The sequence below is a fragment of the Diadema antillarum genome, unplaced genomic scaffold, assembly GCF_040938485.1.
Source record: "Diadema antillarum isolate AM-2024a unplaced genomic scaffold, OU_Dant_1.0 seq00000407_RagTag, whole genome shotgun sequence".
NCBI classification, from domain to species: Eukaryota; Metazoa; Echinodermata; class Echinoidea; order Diadematoida; family Diadematidae; genus Diadema; species Diadema antillarum.
Genome location: NW_027271395.1, coordinates 82,364 through 108,281, shown reverse-complemented (window position 1 = coordinate 108,281; position 25,918 = coordinate 82,364). Strand labels below are relative to the sequence as shown.

Genomic DNA, 25,918 nt, shown 5'->3' with positions numbered 1-25,918 from the left:
GTTTGTATTAAGATAAGTATTCATGCTAGGGAGGCTTTAGACTGCAAGAGATTTTGAGATCCCAACCTTCAATAAGATGGAATTTCATAGAGTTCTATTTCCAGTTTACTGTAGTTATGCAGTGGCATGCACTGAATCTTCGATTCCTTCGAACAACGATCAAACCCCTTAATTGGTGTAGGGTGTCTGGACAAACGATCGGCCTGTGGGAGCATGATCTTACATTGAAAAGAAATGCAACCTCAGAAAAGAGAGAATACTCTGTCGGAATATACACGAGTATAATGCAGCCTACAGGTAAGAGCTATTGAAACAGGCAACCCGTGCTATCCTGAATGACATGACTCTATATATCATTTTTGAAGCTATTGATATATGTTCGTAAAACCCAATGTAATAGGGCAATGTAAGAATATGATTAGAAAAAAAAAATGTGTAATGATGGCAGCGATTATTTTGATAATCGCAAAAGAAGTGGTTGTTATAACAATGGTAACAACATTTCTTTTATCCTTTACAGAAGTGGTAATTTTATTCACTTGTTAGAAATTACCTTCAAATGAAATTAATAGCGTTATCAGCGTTGATAGGTAGGGTACATCAGCTTATACATGAATATATACAAACGTCATTGCTTAGATTTTCTCATATATATATTGTGGCTAAGATAAAACCTCAAACGTAATCTAGAAATAACTCATTTCATATATATGTATTTCATATTGTATTCAGGTCTTCGAAAGAATTTACTGAATATTGTTTGCAGATTGCAAATATCATAATGTTGTTTATATTTGTTGCCAAGGATCCATTGTCTGAACAAAAAGTGTGTCACCGAAAGTTGATATAGAAAGGTTATGCAATAATGCGTTTTCAAAATATAGACACTCTTTGACACACCAATAAGAATATGAATGTATTATTTTAAAGATTTTTGTAACAAACAACTCGTAAGGCATCATTTAGAATTTCCGTTCGAAGAGATTTACAGCTATAAAGGAAGAAAAGGATGTAGCGTCTTGAAATTTCATTGCTTCACTTGGTTTTTTTTTTTAGTTTTCGAACGTTGAATTTCCAAAATCCTTCCAATCAAAATTGGTGAGCAACATTTTTAGTTAAATGTGGAAATGATGGCGTGACACTGATGAGAACGTTCATAATAGCCACATATTGCACCAAAACTATGATGACAACGGTAATAATATTAGTGATAATCATATGAATCATCATTTGAAGCATATCCATTGTCGTTCCAGTCTCATGCGGACCACCTGCTGTAGGTAGCGGTGGTGTAATCACCACTCCCGATAAAACGTCGTACGATTCCGGGGACGCGGTTCAGTTCTCTTGCCCTCAGGGAGGAGTCACAGGATCTCCTAATGCCACCTGTGACAGTGATGGTACCTGGAGCTACGGGGGAACTGGCCTACCATCGTGTCCAGGTATTTTGAAGAGAGTAGCTGCACTCATTGACGAAATCAAAGTCAAATCGAAGTCAAATCAAATGGTGCTGATCACTATAGCATGAAAATAGCATGAAAATTGCGAAAGTAATTCCTATTTATAAGAAAGGGGAGAAGGATGATGTCAATAACTATAGACCCATATCTTTATTATCTTCTATTTCTAAGATTCTTGAAAGAATAGTCTACATCAGGACAGTACGTTTTCTTAAAACCTGCGACATATTTTCAAACTTTCAATTTGGATTCAGGGAAAATCACAGCACAACACACGCACTACTTGCCCTCATCGACAAAGTCACACATCACGCACTCGACACACTTTCACACACAATAGGTACTTCTTGGACTTCTCCAAGGCCTTTGACACGATTAACCACGGAATACTACTCGCCAAACTGTCTCATTATGGAATACGTGGAAAGGCCTTGGAGTGGTTCACGAGTTACCTATCAGAAAGATCCCAATTTGTACATGTCAACGGCTTTGACTCTCAAAGTAAAACAATTGCATGTGGTGTTCCACAAGGGAGTTTATTAGGCCCATTGTTATTCATTATTTATATTAATGATTTTCATAGATCCTCGGAGAAACTATCATTCATATTATTCGCGGACGACTCTAATCTTTTTTTTTCCCACCCTGACCCAAATATCTTAATAAGAACAGTCAATGAAGAATTGATAAAGGTCATACAATGGATATACGCAAACAAATTGTCATTAAATATTCAAAAAACAAAAGTTATGCTTTTTAGTAATTCTTTAGATAGCCTCCCAGGCAATATAACATTTGATACTACTCCCTTAGAAGAAGTTTCTTCTTTTAAATTTCTTGGTGTTTGCGTTGATAACAAGCTTTCATGGAGGAATCATATTGATAACATATGTAAAATTATTTCACGTAACATTGGCGTAATGAATAGATTAAAATATTATCTTCCTTCATCTGCATTATTAACTCTTTATTCTAGTTTGATACTCCCTTATTTAAACTACGGGATTCTTGCTTGGGGTAATACATATCAGATGTTACTTGATAAACTTCTTTTATTGCAAAAGAAAGCGCTTAGAATTGTTTTTATTTACATACCCGAGAACATGCAGATGCTTTGTTTTCTGACCATAAAATATTAAAAGTAAATGATTTGTATGTGTTTCAACTTGGTCAGTTTATGTTTAATTACAACAGTACCTTTTTACCTAAAATATTCCACGATTTATTTCATCGAAACAGTCATGTTCATAACTATCCCACGCGACGATCCGACGAATTCCATCTTCCGTTAATGAGAACCGCACATGCCCAAAATACATTTCTTTATACTGGACCCAGACTTTGGAATAATTTAGATAATAGTTTAAAAGATTCCCCCAAATTTGCCACATTCAAATATAAACTCAGAAAATATTTACTTTCTACTTATAATCTTAGATAATTTAAATTGCTGTAATTTATTTTGAGCTTTCACCTGTCCTGATGTCGCAGCACTTGGCGTGTTCTGTGTGCAGACCTCTCTTCTTTCTTCTCTCCTTTTCCTTTCCTGTCTATTGTTCTTCGTAGACTTGTATTGTTACCGTCTTCTCTCCTCTCGGTACTGTCTCGCGTCCAACAGTGTATATGCGTGTGGGTAATTAAATGTGTGTACGAATGTATTGTCCTTGTCATATTTTCCCGGTACACGTGGTTCAATGAACAGTGTCCGGGCACTATAGCATTGGTATTCTATATTTTTTTCCCGACCTGTGTATCTCAAAATAACTACATGTATATTGTTATAGAATAGTATATCATTCACTCATTATTTATCTAGCGATCCACGTCCGACAAGCTTTGCTTTTTAGTGGATCACTATTTTCCATGATCGAATTTATTTTCCGCTCGCCCACGTAGTATTTGTACAGTGTTCCTCTTTATTATTGTACATATATGTTGTTCTATAATTTGTCTCGTATATTACATGAATCTTTTGCAAGCGTTTGAACAATATCATTTAATAACATGTATACATTGTACTATGTTTTTGATTTTCGTTGATTGGAAATAAACTATGATTGAACTATGATAAATTAGAAGTGTGTATGGCAAGGTCATGGACTTGCAACATACTGTAATGAAGGAATCACATTGTACAAACCACTGATTGGGCTACCTTTGGTACAGAATACTAAATAGATATAAGTAAATAGATAAATGAATGAATAAATAAATAAGATCAAGTGCTTACTTCAACTGTCTCCCCAAACAGTACTAGCACTCTTAATTCTAAGTTTGGGGGGGGGGGGGGATAATGACAAGATTTAGAGTAACTTATGGAGCGTGGCTTCATCTTTTGAAGGGAAAGCACAAAAAAACTGATGTACTTATGAAATGAACGATATGTGATATGTATAAATACCAAGTGGGGATTTGTATGTATTTATGTAAGAATTTTATATTACCAAAAACTCTTTTGGACTCTTTCACATACAATAATCAAATTCATAATTACAATACGCGAACCGCGAGTGATTTTCACCTACCTCTATCTCGTACATCTGTTTATCAACGATCTATTCTTTACAGTGGTCCTATTCTGTGGAATTCTCTCCTCTTTGAAATACGCAATGCTAACTCTTTGAATATATTTAAATCTGGTTATAAAAAATTCTGTTCAATAATTACAACCAAATTCATTTAAGTTAGAGTACCAGTTTTTATCCTTTATGTTTTGAGACATCGGGTATTTTGTTATTTGTCACTGTGTGTTGATTGTCATGTCTTAGTCTTGTCTTGTTCTTATGTTTTACTTGCTTCGAACACATTGGTAACAGATGGTTTTAGGTCAGCCGAAAATAAGGGACATTTCCTTTCTGGCTGCTGCCTACCATAGCAATTCCTTTTATACTGTTTAACTGATATTTTGTAATTGTATTCTAATGTTGTTGTATGTGCTTGTTTATTTTTATATCTTCTTTGCTTGGTGAAATAAAGAAACTTGAATGTGTGTTGAGATATCATGTGGAATAAGTATTGCCCCAAAAAATCAAGCTATCATCTCATATAGGACGCAAATATCTCTTGAGATGTTGGTATGTATAGGCCTACACATATGAAAGTCATGTTTTAGAGTGAATGTGACATTTTTCTTTGGGCGAAATTCAAATCTGAGGAAAATCATATATGAAGAAAAATGTTGAATAACAAAAATGCAATTGTAAGGAATATCTAAATCCCATCTTAATGAAACAAAAGTACGTTTTTCGATAATCTTTTATTCTGCCTTTTACCATCAAACCTTCTAAAAAACTTCACTGAATCGACAAGAACATCTCTTAATTTATATTTAAAATCATAGAGGTATACGGCCCTAAGCAAGTTAAGATTGTTCCCAATTCGTGTAAGCTGGAGGGATAATATTTTCGGGTTGCCCGTCTGCCCTTCTGTCTGTCAATCTGTCCGTCTGTCCTGCCATCTTTCCGTCCTTAATCGATTTTGTAGACAGCGTAACTTCGAAATGTTAAAGAGATCCAAATGAAACTTGGCATGATTGGACGAGCTGTGAAAATCAACTTGTAATAGGTCAAGGTCAAATACTGAAATTGTTTTAGGCCATGGGATCTAAGGCCAAAGCTAAAATTAAGTGTAACTGCTGAAATTTCATGTTTTTCTGCGTATGTCGAAAATGGCTCAAGGTATCTCAGTCTTCTTCAGATATGAATTGCCTGGCAATGATTCTCTTGGGAAACTTTGGGTCTTGAGGTCAAAGGGTCAAAGGTCAGGTTAAAGTGCTAAAATTACACCATTTATTTGTGAAATTACAATTATTTTGTCCATACAGCTCAATGCACCGTACAAAGATTTAATGATTCAATGTAGTTAAACTTGATGTGTACATGAGCTATACAGCACAATGATTCTGTAGAAAGGGATTTGCATCGTGCATGGGGTTAAAGATAATACAGTGTAATAAGTTTTGGTACCTCAAAAGTTTCCTTAAATTTCCTTGTCTTAGTTTGTATTTCAGGTTAAAGTACCTTTCATATAACTAACACTGTGAGACTTACTCGCCCCAACGTGCTCTCATGTCTTAGTAATCATGCAATTAACTGCGACCAGCAGCCCCATACGCATAGCGACCAGCAGTCCCATACGCATAGCGTAATCGGGCTTCGCATTGTAGCATTCAGGATCATAACAGATTTAGTATCGTAGGATAAATGTCAACTTAAAATCCCCAAAATTCTTTAATTTGAAGACTTACCAATTAAGGTGAAGTATTGAAAATAGGCTTCGGGCAAAGTTTGGTTCTGCCTATAGTCCCGTTCTGTTCGAATTGATGACTGAATGTGACTCGGTCGAGAGGACCTTGGGAGAGCTACCATACACTGAATACTACAGCCAGCGCATGCGAACACATCACATGCGCACAATTTCAAATCCATCAACGGATAAGATGTTTGTGTGCGCATGCGCTGGCCGTAGTAGTCAGTGTAGTAGCTCTCCCAAGGTCCTCTCGACCGAGTCACATTCAGTCATCAATTCGAAAAGAAAGGGACTATTGGCAGAACCAAATGTTAATCGAAGCCTGTTTTCAATACTTCAACTTAATTGGTAAGTCTTCAAATCGAAGAAATTTTTGGATTTTAAGTTGCCATTTACCCGCGATACTAATTCTGTAATGATCCTGAATGCTACAATGCGAAGCCCCATTACGCTATGCGTATGGGGCTGCTGGTCGCAGTTAGCTATGCGTACAATGGGCTGCACGCTGCTGGTCGCAGCAGGGAGGTGAGTCGCAGTCAGTGGTTTCGTACGGCGACGGCTCTGGTACGAAACCATTATTGCATGATTACTAAGACATGAGAGTACTTTGGGGCGAGTAATTCTCACAGACAACGTACTTTAACGTGAAACACAAACCAAGACAAGGAAATTCAGGGAAACTTTTGAGGTACCAAAACTTTTTATTATCTTTAAAGATCAAGAGAGAATGATAAAATGCACTTCTTTTGGCTCAAAGTATGTCATGGAACTTGGTGTATTACAATTGCACCAGAAAGTGATTATTTGCCAATCCTGTGAAACCAGTGTCTTACACTGGTAAAATGTAAACCTACTGGGAGAATAATGGGCATACAAGTATGCATACAAGTCGTCATATCGATATTTCTATATAGGTTGTTGTTGTTTTTTTTTTTATTTGGGGGGGGGGGGGGGGGTGGGGTTGAGGAGAGTAATGTATTTCGCAACCAAAAGCATTACCGGTATGCAAATACAGAGAACATATTAAATGTGGTGCTGATATCAATTTCTTCATAAATTCCCATAATTTACTTTCACATTGCTATATCAATCTTGTTTTGGTCAATAAATTAGCGGCCTACCTTAATTCCTCGTTAACTGATGAAATAACTGCTGAGTTTCTATACAGCCCTGCAATTTGACACGGAAAGCACATTCTGCGGGTTTTTTTTTTTCTTCACTCAAAATATGAACTGTAGTAGGCCTATATTAGAAATCTGTGTACAGGTCCATTGAAAATCATATTACGATATTAAAGCTATTACAGATATTGTGAATTCGGCCATGTCCTTGCACATTAATACCATTATCGACTGTTATATCACTTTCAGGGATCCTTTTGAGAGACTTGCTTGCAACTTAAACCTGCGTATTTTGCAAACACCATGGAAAAAAGTTCATAATTTTCATTCTGACAATTGATTAGCTGAAGCAGCCTGGTTTCACGACAGTTGTGATCTCTTAGGGCCACATGATACGAGTTTCATAAAAAGTAAACTTCAAGTCAATAATTCTGTGGGGATCTTCTGAAAAAAAAAACAACATAGAATTTCCTGATTGTAGTGTTCAAGTATAATTTTGTTAATTTTGGTTAGTTTTCTTTTTAAGTACAGTTACTGGCATTGTCCATGAGCAGGACTGCAAGATACAAGCCTTGCTTTTAAGCAGTCTCGTCCATTTTTCCACTTCCAAAAACTTTATATTTTCGGTACAGTCTTAAAAATCACTACGAGGAATTGTATTGTATTTTTCACTTACAATTTTCTTTTTAATTACAATTTTCTATTAATCTTGTTTAACTTTACAATACCTAAATGTTTAACTACATTTACATCTTTGGGGGGGGGGGGTGAAAAATGATGAGTGAATGAGGTGTCAAGTTTCTTCAGTCCATTTAACGTTTCGAGCAATCAGTGTCGACCGAAATGCGATCGGTGTAAAGGACAAACTTCAAATTCGTCTTTGGCTCCTCAGTATCAACAACTCAGCGATTAAATTGCAAATTTCGCCAATCGATGTGACAAAATGAGCAATGGCATTCCCCATTTTAAAATTTCAAATTCGACCATTTGCACTTTTCCGTCTTTTCGGCCATTCAAATTAATAAGGTTAAGTAGAAATTCAAAATGGGGTGGGATTTTGGGAACAATGGCTCAAGTCAATACTTTGCGAAGGTGTTGTGATGCTTTGAATTTTTGGTAAGTAGCCAGAAACATTGTCCTTCTATTCCTGTCAAATCTGGTTAAAAATTCTATCTCTACACATTGTGAAAATGACGTTTAGATTACTCATAAGGGGTCTGTATGCCCTGGTTTAACTATGCACAGCCCTGTCTGGCGTCTGGTCAGGCTTAGCCCTGCTGCTCGCCCTATACCACTATAATCAAGATGAAAAATATAAAAAGATGAGCATAGACATGCAGGCAGAAAAAAAAAGTCACAAGATGAGCTATGAGGAGATTACAACAGTATGTACGAGAAAAAAATGCACATTAAAGAAAACAAGAATGAAAAAAAAAGAAGAAAGACACAAGAGACCCATGCCAGTGGATCTAGAGTTTATGTGGAGTTCAAATTCCACCGCACACGAGCGGAATTATTTACCTATTAAAATTTTTTTATCTAATAAAAAAAAATGCGGGTTCTGATATCATGACATTTTTTGCTGTTAAATACAATGCGACTGGTATCTATGAATTTTGAACTACCATTTTACGTATTTGATTGCAGGGTTTAAAATTGACCTGGAAAACTAATGTCTTCATTTAATTATTTCGTCTTTATGTGGCCTATGTGTGCGTAACTTTGCAGGGAATGCTATAACTACTGTTCACATAATCTTTTCTACTGTCTCCTTAAATCACGATACCTTTTTCTTTGCTATTCCCGTATAGATCCAAACACATGCGTGAAGCCAAGTCTCAATACCAACGTAGTGATTTCTCCTGACCAGGCAAGCTACTCACAGTGGATGCGTGTGGATGTGTCATGTTCCGATGGGAGTGCTATATCGGGACCATATTATAGCCTCTGCTATGGCAGTGACACTTGGAATCCAGATATCACAACGTCAACATGCACTTCAGGTAAATCAAGTCACCATAATACTTCCATCGTTCAAGATATTGTCGTTGATTACAAGGAGATGAAGAGGGCGCTATGGACTGAGACGCACGCGGCAATTTCGTTTGTCTCGCAAAAGTAACAAAATTTCACCAAATTGGGACGTCTACTTCATTTTTTCGGGTCTCACATTCTAACAAAACGACAAAGTTAGAAACATCGCCTGAGGATGGACCAACAAAAATCTGCTCGGCCGCAACGGTTAGCCGCTACAAAGGCAAAAAACTATGGTCCTTCTGTGAGAAAACCCGCAACCCAGGTACGAGCAAACAGCCCGTCAAGTCCGAACCCGAAGGTCACTAACCCTGCGCCCATGACTCCGGCCGCTTCCCAGCGAGAGTCGTTGGAAGGCCAAACAGCCAGCGATGCGGAATCTGTTGAAGTGGTGCCTGATGACGTCACAAATATGGCTGTCGCATCCACGACGGTAACCAACCCAACGCACCCAGATCGAGGCACCACTATGCCCGCCGACAAGGAAGCACTGGCCTCTGCACCTCCCAATGTGCAAACCCCTGGAAGCTTGGACGCATATTTCAAGGAAGCTACCAGCGGATTCAATAAAATGATCCAAGACGCTGTCGACAAGTTCCTTGGGAAGTTGAGCGATCTTGAGGCCAACATTGAAGCTTATATCCAATTTCAGAGCAAACGGGTCGATGATCTCGAAGTCAAACAAAAGGAAATGGAAGGTAGAATGAAAAGAATGGAAAAAGAAATTGCCGAACTCCGCTCCGAAGTATTGAAGAACAAAGCGGAAACAAACAAAACCGAAAGAATATCTAGGAGGAATAACATCCGCATCGTGGGAATCCCTGAAACACCAAATGACCAGAGGGAAGACTGCGCCCACATCGTCGAAGACATCCTGCGGTCCAAATTCAAGATGACCACAAAGGTGGAGCGAGCTCATCGTGATGGTCGCAAGGTGGAAGGTCGTCCCAGGCACATCTTGATAAAGTTTCTCTCATACAGAGAAAAAGTAGATGTCATCCGTCGTGCCAGGGAAATCCTAAAGGACGAGCGATATTTCATGATCGACGACTTGACGCAAACTGACCTGGAAGAAAAACAGAAATGGAAGAAACAAGTCCAAGAAATGTACAGCAAAGGTACCAAGTTGAGATTCTATGCCGGAAAATGGCGCCAAACCGGAGGCGCTCCCTTTAATTTCGAGATGGCATCTGCAAATGGGTACCATCCGAACTGAATACAATATCAGCCGAGTATTATATTTTTCTCTACTTATGCAATGAACCGGCTGCACAGTGTATTATAGCAGGTGTGACTTGCTCAAATTTAGTTTGTGTCTTGAACCAGCTGCACAGTGTATTACAACCCTTCAGCAGTTAACGTACGCAAGCTACATTTCACTATCATTAATGAAACACGCTTAAGCATGACTATTCAGTTTGTATAGTTGCCCAGGGAGAATTATACAGTCGGATCTTTTTGTTCAGTATGGCATCTGCAAATGGGTGCCATCTGAACTGAATTCAGTATCAGCCGACTATCACATTTTTCTCCACTCACGCAATGAATCGGCTGCACAGTGTACTACAGCAGGTGTAACTTGCTCAAATTTGGTGTGTCTTGGTTACTAGTGTTGCCCCTGGCAACCTTGTTCTTATCCTAAATCATGTAAAGAGTTCCTCAGTGTTAGTTTTGTTGGCGCATAGGGAGTGGGTGATGTTTTGCTCTCCAACTGTGGGAGAGGAGAAATCCGTATTGAATGAATGATAAAAAAACCCGGTTTACTTATAGATGTTCCTGGTAAACAAGTCCATTACTGGTTTCCTCCAAATGGATTCCTCAAGTATAGGTTTCCTTTTAGGCTGTAGGAGTTTTACCTGGCCGACATGACGGTTGTCAAGTCACTTCATTGTGATTAGAGTCTGCACGATGTCATGATCCATCCCAACCAAATCTAAATGTATGAAGTGATAAATACATATATATATATATATATATATATATATATATATATATGTATACACATATATATTTCAATCAATTGGTAGCTCAATTCAGAACCTTAACAGCCGATGTTTTGAAAATAGAGCTATTAGTATGATCCCAAATTACCCAACCTTTTAGCAGTCAACGTACGCAAGCTATACACACTTCATTATCATTAATGCAAAACGCTTAAGCATTTTATGCAGATTGTTTAGTCAACTAGGGTGATTTGTCCAGTCTGTTTTTTTTTTTTTCTATTCAGAATGGCATCTACAAAGGGTGCCATCTGAACTGAATACGGTATCAGCCGAGTGTTATATTCTTCTCCACTCATGCAGTGGACCGGCTGTCTGTACAATGTATTTATAATATGTTAACCTGTATTTTGTTGGAATTTGGTGTGTGCTTTTTTCGCTATAGAGTTTTCCTTGGCAACCGTGTACTTGCACCATATAGTGATGGTTGGCGGTACCAGGGTGTTGGTCTTCTTGGGGCATAGGGATGGGGTGATCTTTTGCTCCGTAGTTATGGAACAGGAGAAATCCGTAAAAATGATAAAAACGGTTTATTCATAGATGTTCCTTGTGAACAAGCCCGTTGCTGGTTCTTTCCAAATTGATTCCTCAGGCAAGGATTCCCTTACGCTGTAGCTGCCTGAGATCTGTACCCTGCAGGCATGATGGTTGTCAGATCAATTTATTGTAATCTAGAGCCTGCACGGGATTAGGATTCATTGTAGTTAAATTTATGGTTATATCATAGTGTACGTGATAAATATATTGATATGATTGCCGGAATTTTATTGCGATTAGATCCAGCACGGGATATGCTCCGTGACAACCAAATCCACGCCTACCGCATTATCCATGTGAGAGATATTTGTTATGATTCTCAATATTCACCAAACCCACCTGCAATTAAAGGTTTTTTTTTGTTGTTGTTGTTGATAAATACCCTTATGATATAATGATAGTAAGTTATATCCTTTTGATGAGATATAGTTTGTTTTTTTTTCTGATTAATTGACATCAGCCGAATGCTATATTTTTCTCCACTCACGCAGTGGACAGGCTGCACAGTGTATTATAATACAATTAGCGTGACAATAGGCCCTACATAATTCTGTTAACCTGCATTTCGTTCGAATTTGGCGTGTGCCTTGCGCTTTAGAGTTGCCCTTGGCAACCGTGTACCTGCCCTATGTAGTAACTGTTGGCGGTCCCAGCGTGTGGATCTTGTTGGGGCATACTAGGGACGGGGTGATCTTTTGCCCTGCAGCTATGGGAGAAGAGAAATCCGTAAAATAATAAATGATAAAAATGGTTTATTTATAGATATCCCTTGTGTTCAAGCCCATTGCTGGTTCTCTCCGAATTGATTCTTCGGGCATGGGCTCCCTTAGACTGTAGCTGTTTGAGATCTGTACCCGGCAGGCATGATGACTGTCAGGTCACTTTTTGTAATCAAGAGCCTGCACAGGGTAATGGTTTATTGTAACCAAATCTGTGTTCATACCATAATTTATGTGATAAATACGCTGTTATGATTTTCGGTATTTTATTGTGATTTGAGTCTGCAAGGGGTTATGGTCCATGCAACCTAATCCACGTACACATTACAATACATGCGAGTTGTTACGATCTTAAATATTTACTAAACCTACCTACAATTAATATTTTGTTGTTGTTGTTGATAAATACCTTTCATGATGTAATAATAACAAACAAAATATGAGTTTTGGGATTTTTTTTTTCTTCTCTTTCTCTTCTGGTCGAAATATTTTTCTGATTAATTGGCATTCTCAGTCAAAACTCCAACAACTGATGTTTTCTTTTTTTTTTAAATTAGAGGTATGCTCCCAAATTACTCATTTTTTTTGCAGTAAACGTATGCAAGTTACATTCCATTATCATTAATGCAACACGCTTAAGCATTTGATGCAGGTTGTGTATGGTTACCCAGGGTGAATTGTACAGTCTTCTCTTTATTGTTCAGGATGGCATCTGCTACGGGTGCCATCTGAACTGCATACAGTATCAGCCGAATGCTATATTCTTCTCCACTTACGCATTGGACCGGCTGTACAGTGTATTACAATACAGTAGGCCCTATGTTAACCCTCATCTTGTTCGAATTCGGCGTGTGCCTTGCGCTTTAGAGTTGCCCCTGGCAACCGTGTACTTGCCCAGCGTGTGGATCTTGTTGGGGCATACTAGGGACGGGGTGATCGTTTGCGCTGCAGCTATGGGAGAAGAGAAATCCGTAAAATATTGAATGACAAAAATGGTTTATTTATAGATATTCCTTGTGTTCAAGCCCATTACTGGTTCTCTCCAAATTGATTCCTCGGGCATGGGCTCCCCTAGACTGTAGCTGTTTGAGATGTGTACCCGGCAGGCATGATGATTATCAGGTCACTTTTTGTAATCAAGAGCCTACACAGGGTAATGGTTTATTGTAACCAAATCTGTGTTCATACCATAATTTATGTGATAAATACGCTGTTATGATTTTCGGTATTTTATTGTGATTTGAGTCTGCAAGGGGTTATGGTCCATGCAACCAAATCCCCGTTCACATCACAATACATGCGAGTTGTTATGATTCTAAATATTTACTAAACCTACCTGCAATTAATGTTTTGTTGTTGTTGTTGATAAATACCTTCATGATGTAATAATGATAAATAAAAAATGAGTTTTGGGATTTTTTTTTTTCTCTCTCTCTTTTGGTCGATATATTTTTCTGATTAATTAGCATTCTCAGTCAGAACTCCAACAACTGATGTTTTTTTTTTAATTTAATGAGAGGTATGCTCCCAAATTACTCAACTTTATTATTATCATTAATGCAACACGCTTAAGCATTTGATGCAGGTAGTGTATGGTTACCCAGGGTGAATAGTACAGTCTGTTCCTTTTTTTTTTTTTTTTTTTTGTTCAGGATGGCATCTACAAACGGGTGCCATCTGAACTGCATACAGCATCAGCCGAATGTTATACTCTTCTCCACTCACGCAGTGGACCGGCCGTATATACAGTGTATTACAGTACAATGATTATGTTAACCTGTCTCGTGTTCGAATTCGATGTGTGCCTTGCGCTTTGCAACTGTTACTTGCCCTATATAATATAATGGTTGGCGGTCCCAGCGTGTGGATCTTGTTTCGGCATAGGGATGAGGAGATCTAATGCTTTGCAGCTGTAGGAGAGGAGAAATCTGTATAAGAATGAATGATAAATACGGTTTATTCGTAGACATTCCTTGTTTTCAAGCCCATTGCTGGTTCTCTCCCCTGTTCTCTCCAAATGGATTCCTCGGGCATGGGCTCCTTTAGATTGTAGCTGTTAGATTTGTACCCGGCAGGCATGATGGTTGTCAGGTCACTTTATTGTAATCTAGAGCCTGCACGGGGTAAGGGTTCGTTGTAACCAAATCTATGTTTGTATCATAATCCATGTGACAAATATGTTGTTAAGATTTTCGGCATTTCATTGCGTTTAGAGCCTGCACGGGGTTATGATCCATCGCAACTAAATCCACGTCTATGCCATAACCTATGCAAGAAATATTTTCAATATTGACTAAAACTGACTGCAATTAATACTTTGTTGTTGTTGTTGATATATACCCTTTACGATAACGACAATAAGTTAATAAAATGTGTTTGGGTGTTTTTTTTTCTCTCTCACTCTCTCTTGGTCGAAATATTTTTCAGATTAATTGGCATACCAATTCAGAACTCAATCAGCTGATGTTTTAAATATCTAGGTATGCTCCCAAATTACTCAACCTTTTAGCAGTCAACGTACACAAGCTAAATTTCATTATCATTATTGAAACACGCTTAAGCATCTTATACAGGTTGTATAGTTATCCAGGGTGAATTGTTCGTTTTGTTCTTCTTGTTCAGGGTGGCATCTGCCAACGGGTGCCGACAGTATCAGCCGAGTATTGTATTCTTCTCCACTCACGCAGTGGACCGGCTGCACAGTTTAATACAATTTATTACAACATACTATGTCAATTTGTAACTCGTTCGAATTTGGTGTGTGCTTTGTTCGCTATAGAGTTGCCCTTGGCAACCGTGTATTTGCCCTACATGTTCTTTTTGTCCACGATGGCATCTGCCAACGGGTGCCATCAGAACTGACAGTATCAGCCGAGTATTGTATTCTTCTCCACTCTCGCAGTGCATGGACCGGCTGCACAGTTTAATACAGTTTATTACAATATATTGTGTCAACTTGTAACTTGCTCGAATTTGGTGTGTGCCTTGTTCGCTACAGAGTTGCCCTTGGCAACCATGTATTTGCCCTATATAATATACTGGCCGTCGGCGGTCCCAGCGTGTTGGTCTTTTTGGGGCATAGGGATGGGTGATCTTTTGCGCTGCAGTTGTGGGAGAGGAGGAATCCGTATAGAATTAATGATAAAAACGGTTATTTTTTTTTTCATTTCTTGTAAAATTGATTCTTCGGGTAAGGATTTCCTTCCTAGAGTTGCCCTTGGCAACCTAGTATTTGCCCTATATACTGGCGGTTGGCGGTCCCTATGAGACTTGAGATGTCTTCTCTTCTGTCATAACGCAATACGTATTACATACATGTGTTCCTTCTATTGATCGGATAAAGAACAATTACCGGAGTTTTATTATAACTTATTTTGAATATTAGTATTCATGCTTATGACAAACTGTTCTCTTTATGTTTGTGCCTACTTAGATCGTATTAATGTTATGTATAGGACGATCCTATTTTCCTTTGTAGACAACGTTATATTAAGAGACAACGATAAAATGTGTAACTGCAATATTGCAACAATCTCCACAGTCAAATTGTTCTATACTGCCCTCTACAGGTGCCCTCGTGGACTCAAGCAACGGACAACACGCTCACCCTTTAATACGCAATTCTATAGACACAGCATTCAATTCAATTAATGATGATGACTTTTTTGATTTGGCAGGACCTTCTTTTGAACAAAACGAATCAAATATCAATCAAAATGACAATTTTTTTGATAATTATGTTTCTGACAGTTTTAATTCATCGCCGCAAGAATTAGATTATGATTTTGACACAGAGAACCAATTGCAAAGTCCGTCTTCTGAATATCTTACTCAATCCCAATTTACCAATGTTGTCAAGGAATATGATAGTACTACTTTTTCTCTTTTACATTTTAATATTAGAAGTATTAATAAGCATTTTGAAGAATTGAGGTTATTTTTAAATAGTCCCATCATGCATAATATCTCGGCGGTAGGTTTAACCGAAACCTGGCTCTCTCATGACTCCAGTCTTCCCTTCGCTCTCGACGGGTACGATTTAGTGGTTAATAACAGACAAAATAGGGTAGGTGGAGGCGTTGCCATATATGTTAAACAAAATTATGATTATGTAGTCCGCGATGAGTTCACCAGTATGACTGATTTTTTTGAGTCTTTATTTATTGAAATCACAGTTCCAGGCAGCAAAAATATAATCATAGGTGTAGTATATAGACCACCAAACGCGAATACTAAATCATTTTTAGATTATTTTTCGGATCTGGTTAAAAACCCACTTTTTATCAATAAAAATTGTTTTATAATGGGTGATTTCAATATAGATTTACTAAAACAGAATAATATGTCGCAAGATTTTTTGGAAATATTTTTGTCTGCCTCTTTTTTACCCTTAATATCTAAACCCACACGTATAGTTAATGAATCTGTTTCTTTAATTGATAACATTTTTTGTAACATTCTTCCTCCTCCTGATTCTTTTGTAGTACTCTCAGATATCACCGATCATTTCCCCATCTCGACTGGTTTTTCTTTAAATGAAACAGTTAATAATAAAAACAACAATATATTTAAACGAAGAATTACTCATGAAAGTATAGCTAGGCTAGGTGCTAGCTTAGACACCGCAGACTGGTCCTGTATCTTTGATACAGATGATGTTAATTTGTCTTATGAATATTTTATGAAGATTTTTATCCAACATTTGGACATTTGTATTCCAAAACGTAGAGAAAAATCAGCTAATTACAAAAAAAATACCCAGGCTCCCATGGATTTCAAAATCGCTCCTGCGTTCAATAAATAGAAAGAATAATTTATATTACAGATTTAAAATGAAACGTACTGAGCAATCAAAGTTGAAATACACTAGTTACAAAAATACTTTGACGAAAATTGTACGAATAGAAAAGAAAAAATATTATACTAATCAGTTACAATTTTACAGGCATGATATGCAAAATACATGGAAAGTTTTAAAGCAAGCCATGAATATATAAAATGTTAAGTCAAATATTACAAAAATTAGATTTGATGGTGAAATTGTTGAAGATTCACAACAAATTTGTGATATTTTGAATAACCATTTTTCTTCAATTGGGGAAAGCCTGGCAAGTAATATTCCTCCCTCCACAAAACATTTTTCCGAATTTTTGGGTCCCCCAAATTCTAGTTCAATATTTTTTAATCCAACATACACTCAGGAGATAATTAATATTGTCTCTGATTTCAGTTCCAAAAAAAGTGCTGGACACGATGACATCAGCAATTTTCTTTTAAAGGGGGTAATATCGTCAATTGCGGATCCCTTAGCTCATATATTTAATCTATCCCTTTTTAATGGCAATTTCCCCGAAAGTATGAAAATAGCAAAAGTCATCCCCTTGTTTAAAAAAGGTGACAAATTAGATGTAAATAATTACCGACCAATTTCTTTGTTAAGTGTATTGTCAAAAATTCTTGAAAAAATTATTTATAAAAGAACTATTAATTTCTTTAAATTTAATAATATATTTACGAATTCTCAGTTTGGATTTAGGGAGAAACATAGCACCACACATGCATTATTGAGTTTTATAGAAAAAGTGGCACATGCTATCGATAAATCTTCTCATTTGATAGGTTTGTTCCTGGACTTCTCCAAGGCCTTCGACACCATCAATCATGATATTTTACTTAACAAATTACACCATTATGGAGTGCGTGGGAAGGCCTTGGAGTGGTTCAGGAGCTACCTCATGAACAGGAAACAATATGTTTCTTTAAATGGTTGTAATTCACAAATATTAAATATTAAATGTGGGGTGCCACAGGGAAGTTTATTAGGTCCACTGTTGTTTACTGTTTACATAAATGATTTTTGTAGATCATCAGATGTTCTTTCTTTTATTCTTTTTGCAGACGACTCAAATCTATTTTTTTCACACAATAATCTTTTTACCCTTGTTAATACAATAAATTTAGAATTAGAAAATGTTGCCCAGTGGATAAAAGCAAATAAGCTATCTATTAACCTTCAAAAAACAAAATATATGCTCTTTAGTAATTCTACTGAGGCAGTACCTGTTGATATTGTTTTAGATGGTACTCCACTCAAAAATGTTTCCCATATAAAATTTCTTGGAGTAACAGTTGACAATAAGCTGTCCTGGAAATTTCATATTGACAGTATATGTAAAATTATTTCACGTAATATTGGTATAATTAATAAGCTTAAGTTTTGTTTTCCTTTGTCGTCCCTGCTCGTATTATATTCATCCTTAATATTGCCATATTTAAGTTACGGTATTCTCGCGTGGGGAAATACATATAAAACATTCTTAGATAAATTACTATTATTGCAAAAGAAATTACTCCGTGTTATATGTCATACTGCATTTTTGTCCCATACTGACCCACTATTTTATGAGCATAAAATATTGAAAATTAATGATTTGTATTTGTTTAATCTAGGACAATTTATGTATAATTATAATAAAAATAATCTCCCAAATATATTTGAAACAATGTTTCAAAGAAATCAATCCATTCATAATTATCCAACACGGCGATCAAATGATTTCCATTTGCCATTTCTGAGAACTTTGTTGGCTCAAAACACATTTATTTACGACGGGCCAAAGTACTGGAATTCACTTCCCAGTAACATTACTACTGCTCAATCTCTGAATTCCTTTAAGAATAAATTAAAATAATTTTTATTGAAACTTTACAACATCCAACAGAGTTAGTTTCCCTTTATCATCTCAGTCAAGTCATCATTCTTTTTTATATAAGTCCTCCTATTAAACTATGTCCCTGTCTGTGTTCTAAATATAACGATATGTTTTTTTTCTCCTGCATTCTTACCAACATAACTACGTATAAAAAATGTTTTGCATTACATTCAATCCAGCTTGTATTTTATCACTTATTTTACATTATGAAATCCAGATTGCTTGCGTCCACGATGGCACATGCTGTAGTTCCCTCTTTTTTCTCCCTTTTTTCCTATCTTTTTTTCCTCTTTTTTTCCTTTCCTTTTCTCTCTTTTTCCTCTTCCCAATCATTTTGATGTCAGTTGACATCGGTTCGTTTATTGTGTTTTATATTGATGTTTTGTGTATTTTTCTGAGGGTCCCATATCGTACAAGCTTTGCTTCTTAATGGGACCCTCCACTTCCATCCTCATCCTTAGTTGACTTGTATTATACGCTTTATGTATTTAACAAAGATGTAATCACATCTACTCTTCATTTTCATAATTTTCTTATGTACCTTTTCAAGTTTTGTTCTGTATCACAAATATCCCGTGTATATGCAATGTACATAAATTTCTTTGTTCATTTTGATGGAGGTGAAAATTAAGTTGAAAGTTGAAAGTTGAACTACATGTATGATTAGATTTTCTGCAATGCTATATTGCTATCAGTTTTCGCAGATGTAATTTTCACACTAATTTTCTAATATATATATATATATATATATATATATATATATATTATGATATAGAGAGAGGAGAGAAGGAGAGAAAGAGAGATATTCCATATAGAGAGGATAATGTACATTTATAGTAGGACATATTTGTAATGGACATATTGTTTATGTGTAATAACGCCCGTTTTTTAGTTTGCCAATGTTATCATTATTGCTATCAGCATCATCATCATCATCAAGACAGTGATTATCATATATCATATATCATATATCATGATAACTGTTGTCATGTACACTATTTTTATGAGTTCCATTGACCAGTTCCTACACGGAAATGCGCAATACATGAGATAATCACATGAAAATGGAAATAAGAATATTAATGTCTTTTATCATGATCCAAATAAAGTTTACAGTAGGAATTTGTGCAAATGTGATTATGATGATGATGATGATGATGATTATTATTATTATCATTTTGGTAGGCACGGTTGTTATATCGGCATAACACCATTGACATCACATGATTGTTAAACTGTCATCTTCATCATAATAAGAGCTAATTGAAACTCTATTTGTCTCGTTTTAGTTTCATGTGGACCACCTGATGTCGGTGATGGCGGTGTAATCACAACTCCTGATCAAACTTCCTACGATCCCGGGGACGTGGTTCAGTTCTCCTGCTCGCAAGGAGGAGTCACAGGGTCTTCATCCGCCTTCTGTGACTCTGATGGTACCTGGAACTACGAAGGGACCGAAGTACCATCATGTCAAGGTATATAGGAAGCAATGCCCGCAGAGAAAACAGTCTTCCCAAAGTTATGCTGTATCACCATGCCTCACGAAATGAGGCTGCGTGAGGAGTGTATAGGGCATGAACGATTATCAACTCCTGACTTTAATACGTGTAGTTGAAATCGATTTTTTTGTTTAATGTTAATCTGCGAAATTTTGCTCGAAAAAAACAATGACTTATTACACATACACAGACCATCGCATTCAAAATAAATTGGCGCAACACTCTTAAGTTTGTCGTCATAGGTCGCAGAAAGTGTCATGAATGGTGCTTGAAGAAAAAGACTCAGTTTTGTACCTGATAGTGCGTCATATGAATGCTAATAAATGTGAAATAAATGCAAAAAAAAAAGGGAAGGTAATCCCACGGAAAAACAAATCGGTGTACTCATTCAGACATTATTACTCTTAAAATGTTCTGATTACCTTACAGCGGCTTGTGCAGCTCCAGACAATACGAACGGAACGGGAACGTACGGTACCGGAGAAGTTCTCTTGTTCCAGTGTCTGCCCGGTTATTCTCTACAAGGCTCGGGTGACACTGTCACAACGACTTGTGACGACGGAACCTGGAATCCTGCCGTCGAATGTGTCTCAAGAGGTGAGCGTTAAAAGTCTCTATAGCAGCAAAACAATTTAACTCACATAGCTAGGCCAATCATAGGTATAATGAATGTGTATGATTATGTACATGTATGTTTGCATGTGTTTGCATGTGTGCATGCAGGTGTATACTAACCTGCAAGTCACCTCAGTTTTGACTTGATGCTAATCTTGGTCTTATCCTTTTCATTTTAACAGTACCTCTTAACGTATATTTTCAACTAATTGTTACACTCTTTGTCATTTGTAGGCCTGTTTTTACCCAACATGTATGAATGTAACATCATTCTGTGTACTGGAACTTTCAATGATAGTACTTATTTATCGTATTCCTGTAAAACTCGCCCTCTGTCACCCCCTCCCCCTATGTCAGTTTTTATCATTAGCCTCTCACAGGAGAGAGAGAGAGAGAGAGGGGGGGGGGGTTATCGATCAAAAAAAGAGTCACAATCAGCAGTGGAGGACATGGAATAACAGAACGCTTGGCATTCCCCAGTGTCCTCTCAATCGATGCTGAAGTGAAGGTGTTAAAGGGATGATATAGTATTGGTGGAGATGATAATTGGGCTTTTAACTTTTTTTTTTGCGGGATATCAAGAAACCACTTGTGAAATAGTACACAGCGTACCATTCTAAGAGAATTCAAAGTTTATTTGCTGAAAATCTTTTTTTCTTTCCAAATGGCTGAGACATCCAAACACAAAGTAAAACAAAGCGTTTGTAATAAAAGGTGGGTCCCACTATTTATTAGGATTGCTCTGTTTGGGGTATCTCGGCTATTTCAAAACCAATTTTCATCAAATAAACTTTTAATTCCTCTTGGAATTACATGCTCTTTCATATTTCATAAGAGGTTTCTCGTTATCTCACCCAAAATGTTGGAAACCTGAAGTTATGTTTCAACCAAAACTATACGATCTCTTATGGGCAGAATCCCCTCCAAGTAATGGCTCAAGGACCTGACGAGCAGAACCATTCGTTGACAAGCTGTTGAATATACAGTACAGGGTTCCTACTTATTCGGTTGCTTTACATTGAATGCATTGAGAAGTTAATGCTGGTACCCTCACTGATAAAGTTGAATTATTAGTTGTGATAGTAACGGTATTTTTTTTTTTCAGCCATGAGCAGTGTGTTGCCATGTTCACAGTATATTTTTTTAAATCTTTTTCTCTTTTTTCGTTTTTCTTAAAGCAATTCTAGTATTCATTCATTCATTCATTCATTTTTTTTATTTCATTTCCGGCCAAAGCATAATATGACAATTACACATAAACAAATTAAGTACGATGTAACTTTTACATGTCCAAATGAAATTTAAATACACCTCATTTGTTTACATGAAACAATAAACATACTTCAGTTGAAGAAAAACATGGACAAAATGTGACTGAATCATAACAAAGAAAAGGTCGGAAATGGAGGGGACTGCTAAAAAACTGTATTGATTGGGCTGGTACCTTCACTGATTGATCATTTGTTTCGAGACTTGCCACGTGTGACCACTGTAATATTTTTTAATATTATGTCTTTATATTCATTGTTTTTACAGAGCACTGACATAATCTAATGTTATGATTATGATAGTAAACATGTGCATTCAGCCTTTGGCTGCCAGACATGATTCTTGATAAAACCAATTCAATTCAATTCAATTCAATTCAATTCAATTCAATTCAATTCAATTCAATTCAATTCAATTCAATCAATGATAGATATTCATCTGGGAACATGCATTCTAAAAGTTGTAAGGGGAAACTTCTAGCACTATGCACAGTGCCACGGCCATGAGATCTTTAGAATGACCGTATTTTATTATGTCACCTCTTAGGTATGTCAACACAATTTCAGGTTGGTAACATGCTGTTGAGCTCTACATTCCATCTAGGGACGATAATGATTACGATCCCTGTTACGTCTTCTGTCTCACATCGCAGGCTGCCCAGCACCAGAAGTTCCAGACGGTGTCAATTACGACGGGTATCCAAGGGACGGGTACTTCGATCATAACCAAAGAGTCGACCTAGAATGTGATGATGACAAGACTCCCATTGGTCCACAGTACTCCTACTGCAATTCGACCGACCGATGGGAACCGGATCCAATGCTGCTACAATGCTATGGTGCGTAGATGATTATGGAATTTGATCATGGGCCGCATGGGTCTTCATGATACACAAGTCATGATTTTGAATGTCATGCATGAAATAGTGCTTGCATACAGTTACACGCCATCATAAAATCATGTTGGCATACTGATGCACAAAACTAGATTTTAAAAGGGAACTTACAAGGTTCTCACAAAAAGAGCTGGTTGCTCTAGGGCCGCAGACGTATTAACCTCTCTGCAGAATTTTCGAAAGCGGTATGTGTTGTGTGTCGTAAACAAAATATCAGATTATACATTAGACGAAAAATGTAATCATTACTTTTTTTTTTAAATCCAATCTCATTCGTTTAACAATTAAAAGGGTTGCGTCTAGGTGTATCATCATCAGATTTTGTCTAATCTAATCCTATTCACCATTAGACAAGTGCCAAATTCCATCCTTTGCTGACGCTCGCCTTGTTCACAAATCCACCATGACGGGTGAGTCCATGCATTCCACGTACAACCACCGTGACACGGTCGAATTCCTGTGCGAAGCGGATCTATACCTGCACGGCCCCCAGAGCGCCACCTGCTCATCAGGAACCTGGTCCTTCAACATCGGTGGACCTCGGCCTGCCTGCAGAGGTATATAGGTCTCACACTGTCCTGCTAGCTATTTCCCTAATTGGTGACATGCGTTAAAAACACAGCAACCTACAATGATTATAGTTAACAATGAATAACAAACTGTAGAACAGAAGCATCATTAAAGTGTCAATGTTATTTACAGACTCTGGTGTGAGACGCAAAACGGCACGGGCTACAACTAGCTTGTACAAGTGCTCTCATCCTTTTGTTGTCTGACTTTATTTTCTCAAAACGAACTTTCCTGTAACTCAAACATAGGGAAAGTGGACAAAATGCCAATAGCATAACTTTCATTTATGTGTATGGGCCCAGACACGACGACGATGGTTGTTTTTTTTTGTGTTTTTTGTTTGTTTGTTTGTTTGTTAAGAAACATCAGTAAATAGGAAACTCTCAGAAACTGTTCTTTCCGATGAATCTATGAATGCGTTCTGGCATACAACGAACACGGGGCATCAAGAAGCATCTTATATGCCAGGTATTGACATGTTGAAGGAATAAACTCATTAAAATGATGTTTGGTTAGAAGGGATGGACGGTATCCAAATCTCTCGCTGAATGTCGTTCACGCAACTAAACATACATTCATTCATTCATTATTACCATGATTACCTTGAAGCCAACTGCACGGGACCAGTGAGCACGGACGTGGCGGACGAATTGTTTCGCCACGGCGACGTACACTCCTTCCAGTGCGCCCAAACTCCAGGGATGGTCAGACTAGGTGGTCCCAGAGCATTCTGCGATGATGGAGCATGGAAACCCAACGTTCGTTGTGCTTGTAAGCAGTTCATCACCAGAACTATCGCTACGCATCTTCCGTTGTATATTCCTCATTATTTTGAACATACACTGTATAACTATGATGCATATTTCTATCTGTTTCTGTCTGACTGCCTTGTCACCCATGCATTATAATAATGTTCGTACATTATTGTATACATACAATATATAATTATGAAGAGTTTTAAGGCAAAAATCGACATATTCGTCTTTATCAGTTTGAGATATTCGATAGCGAAGGTGCTGAAAAGATAAAAATATGACCAAAATGTATATCTGACAATTCTACTTATGTCTCTAAAAAATACTTCCTGTTATCTAACGAGTGCAGCATCTTTGAAAATATTTTTTCTTCTTTTTCAAAGCTTTGAAATCAATGTTATAACTCTGCTTTTGCATTGAAACTCGTCATTAATGTACCATTAACTTTCTTATATACACACACTCAGGAAGACTAAGAGAGTAATGTGGGTGTAGCGTCTAGTAAATACAGGTGTTCGGTATTACTCTGGCTAATCGTGCAATACGAGAAATCGCTAGTGATAGAATCGTATCGAGGAAGTAGACGAACAAGAAAAAGTAGCCAAAGAAAAGGATTCAGAATAAAATCAGCTGATTATTCTGTTAAAATACATTTATTCTAAAAAACAACGTTATTAGGTCTTTACATAAAAAAAGAAAATATATGTCCCTTTTGTGTGGACAGATCAAATTACTTTTCATAATGTTCGGAGCTGTTAAATTGTAATATAGTCAACACTATTTCCACCTTGGATGAATACGAGATCATGCACTCAGACGCAATTTGATTACCAACAGACCAGTGCACTTCGCTCTGGTTAATGATAGGACCTACTCCCGTCAAATGTAACACCCATGAATAATCTAATTTGCATGTTCTTTTTATATCACGCAGTGAACACCGAACTGTGAAGAACCATGTACCTGACATACGTGTACAGGGAACAGAGAACGGACAGTGACGTACCCATCGTTTATACAAAGCATCAGTTTTGTATGTTGCGTTTTCATAGTTAGAAATCACTCAGAAACATTATTCCTATTTAACCCATACTACTGATATTTCATCAGTGGTTTAAAATCAAACACTTAGTATTGCTGATGGCAGTTTCCGCCTCATGCAGTCATTGGCAGTCACTTAAACTCATCTCGGGGAAGCTGTAAAATCGAGCGCACCTGTACATGTACGCATGATTGTACAAGTAGACGAAGACATCCGAAGCATTCCTAGACTTGTCTGATCCTTCATTACATTTTAACCAATCACGGAGCTAGAAGAAAGGCAGGCACAACAGCCTAGCTGGATATTTTTCTTTTCACTGGAAAAGTACTCGCCATGATCATTGACCAATGTCTTCTTTTACGTGTTCCGATCTTCGATATTGATCGAAGGTTGTTATTAACATTGACCCGAACTACATGGAGATGAATGCGGTAGCACATA

General features: G+C 37.2%; 2 protein-coding genes across 2 annotated transcripts in view; both read left to right on the top strand.

Annotated features, from left to right (window-relative positions):
- Positions 1–9,182: 9,182 nt before the first annotated feature.
- LOC139732244 (uncharacterized) lies at positions 9,183–10,079 on the top strand. Its single transcript, XM_071643120.1, has one exon. It carries the CDS (start codon positions 9,183–9,185, stop codon positions 10,077–10,079), a length of 897 nt encoding a protein of 298 aa, XP_071499221.1.
- Positions 10,080–14,199: 4,120 nt separating this feature from the next.
- The window catches only part of LOC139732243 (C4b-binding protein alpha chain-like), a 29,063-nt gene continuing 17,344 nt past the window's right edge, over positions 14,200–25,918 (top strand). Inside the window, exons 1-6 of the mRNA XM_071643119.1 lie at positions 14,200–14,242; positions 20,122–20,307; positions 20,761–20,928; positions 22,868–23,053; positions 23,461–23,667; positions 24,290–24,451. Of these exons, the coding sequence (XP_071499220.1) occupies positions 14,200–14,242; positions 20,122–20,307; positions 20,761–20,928; positions 22,868–23,053; positions 23,461–23,667; positions 24,290–24,451 (952 nt within the window). The remainder of the gene's footprint in view (positions 14,243–20,121; positions 20,308–20,760; positions 20,929–22,867; positions 23,054–23,460; positions 23,668–24,289; positions 24,452–25,918) is intronic.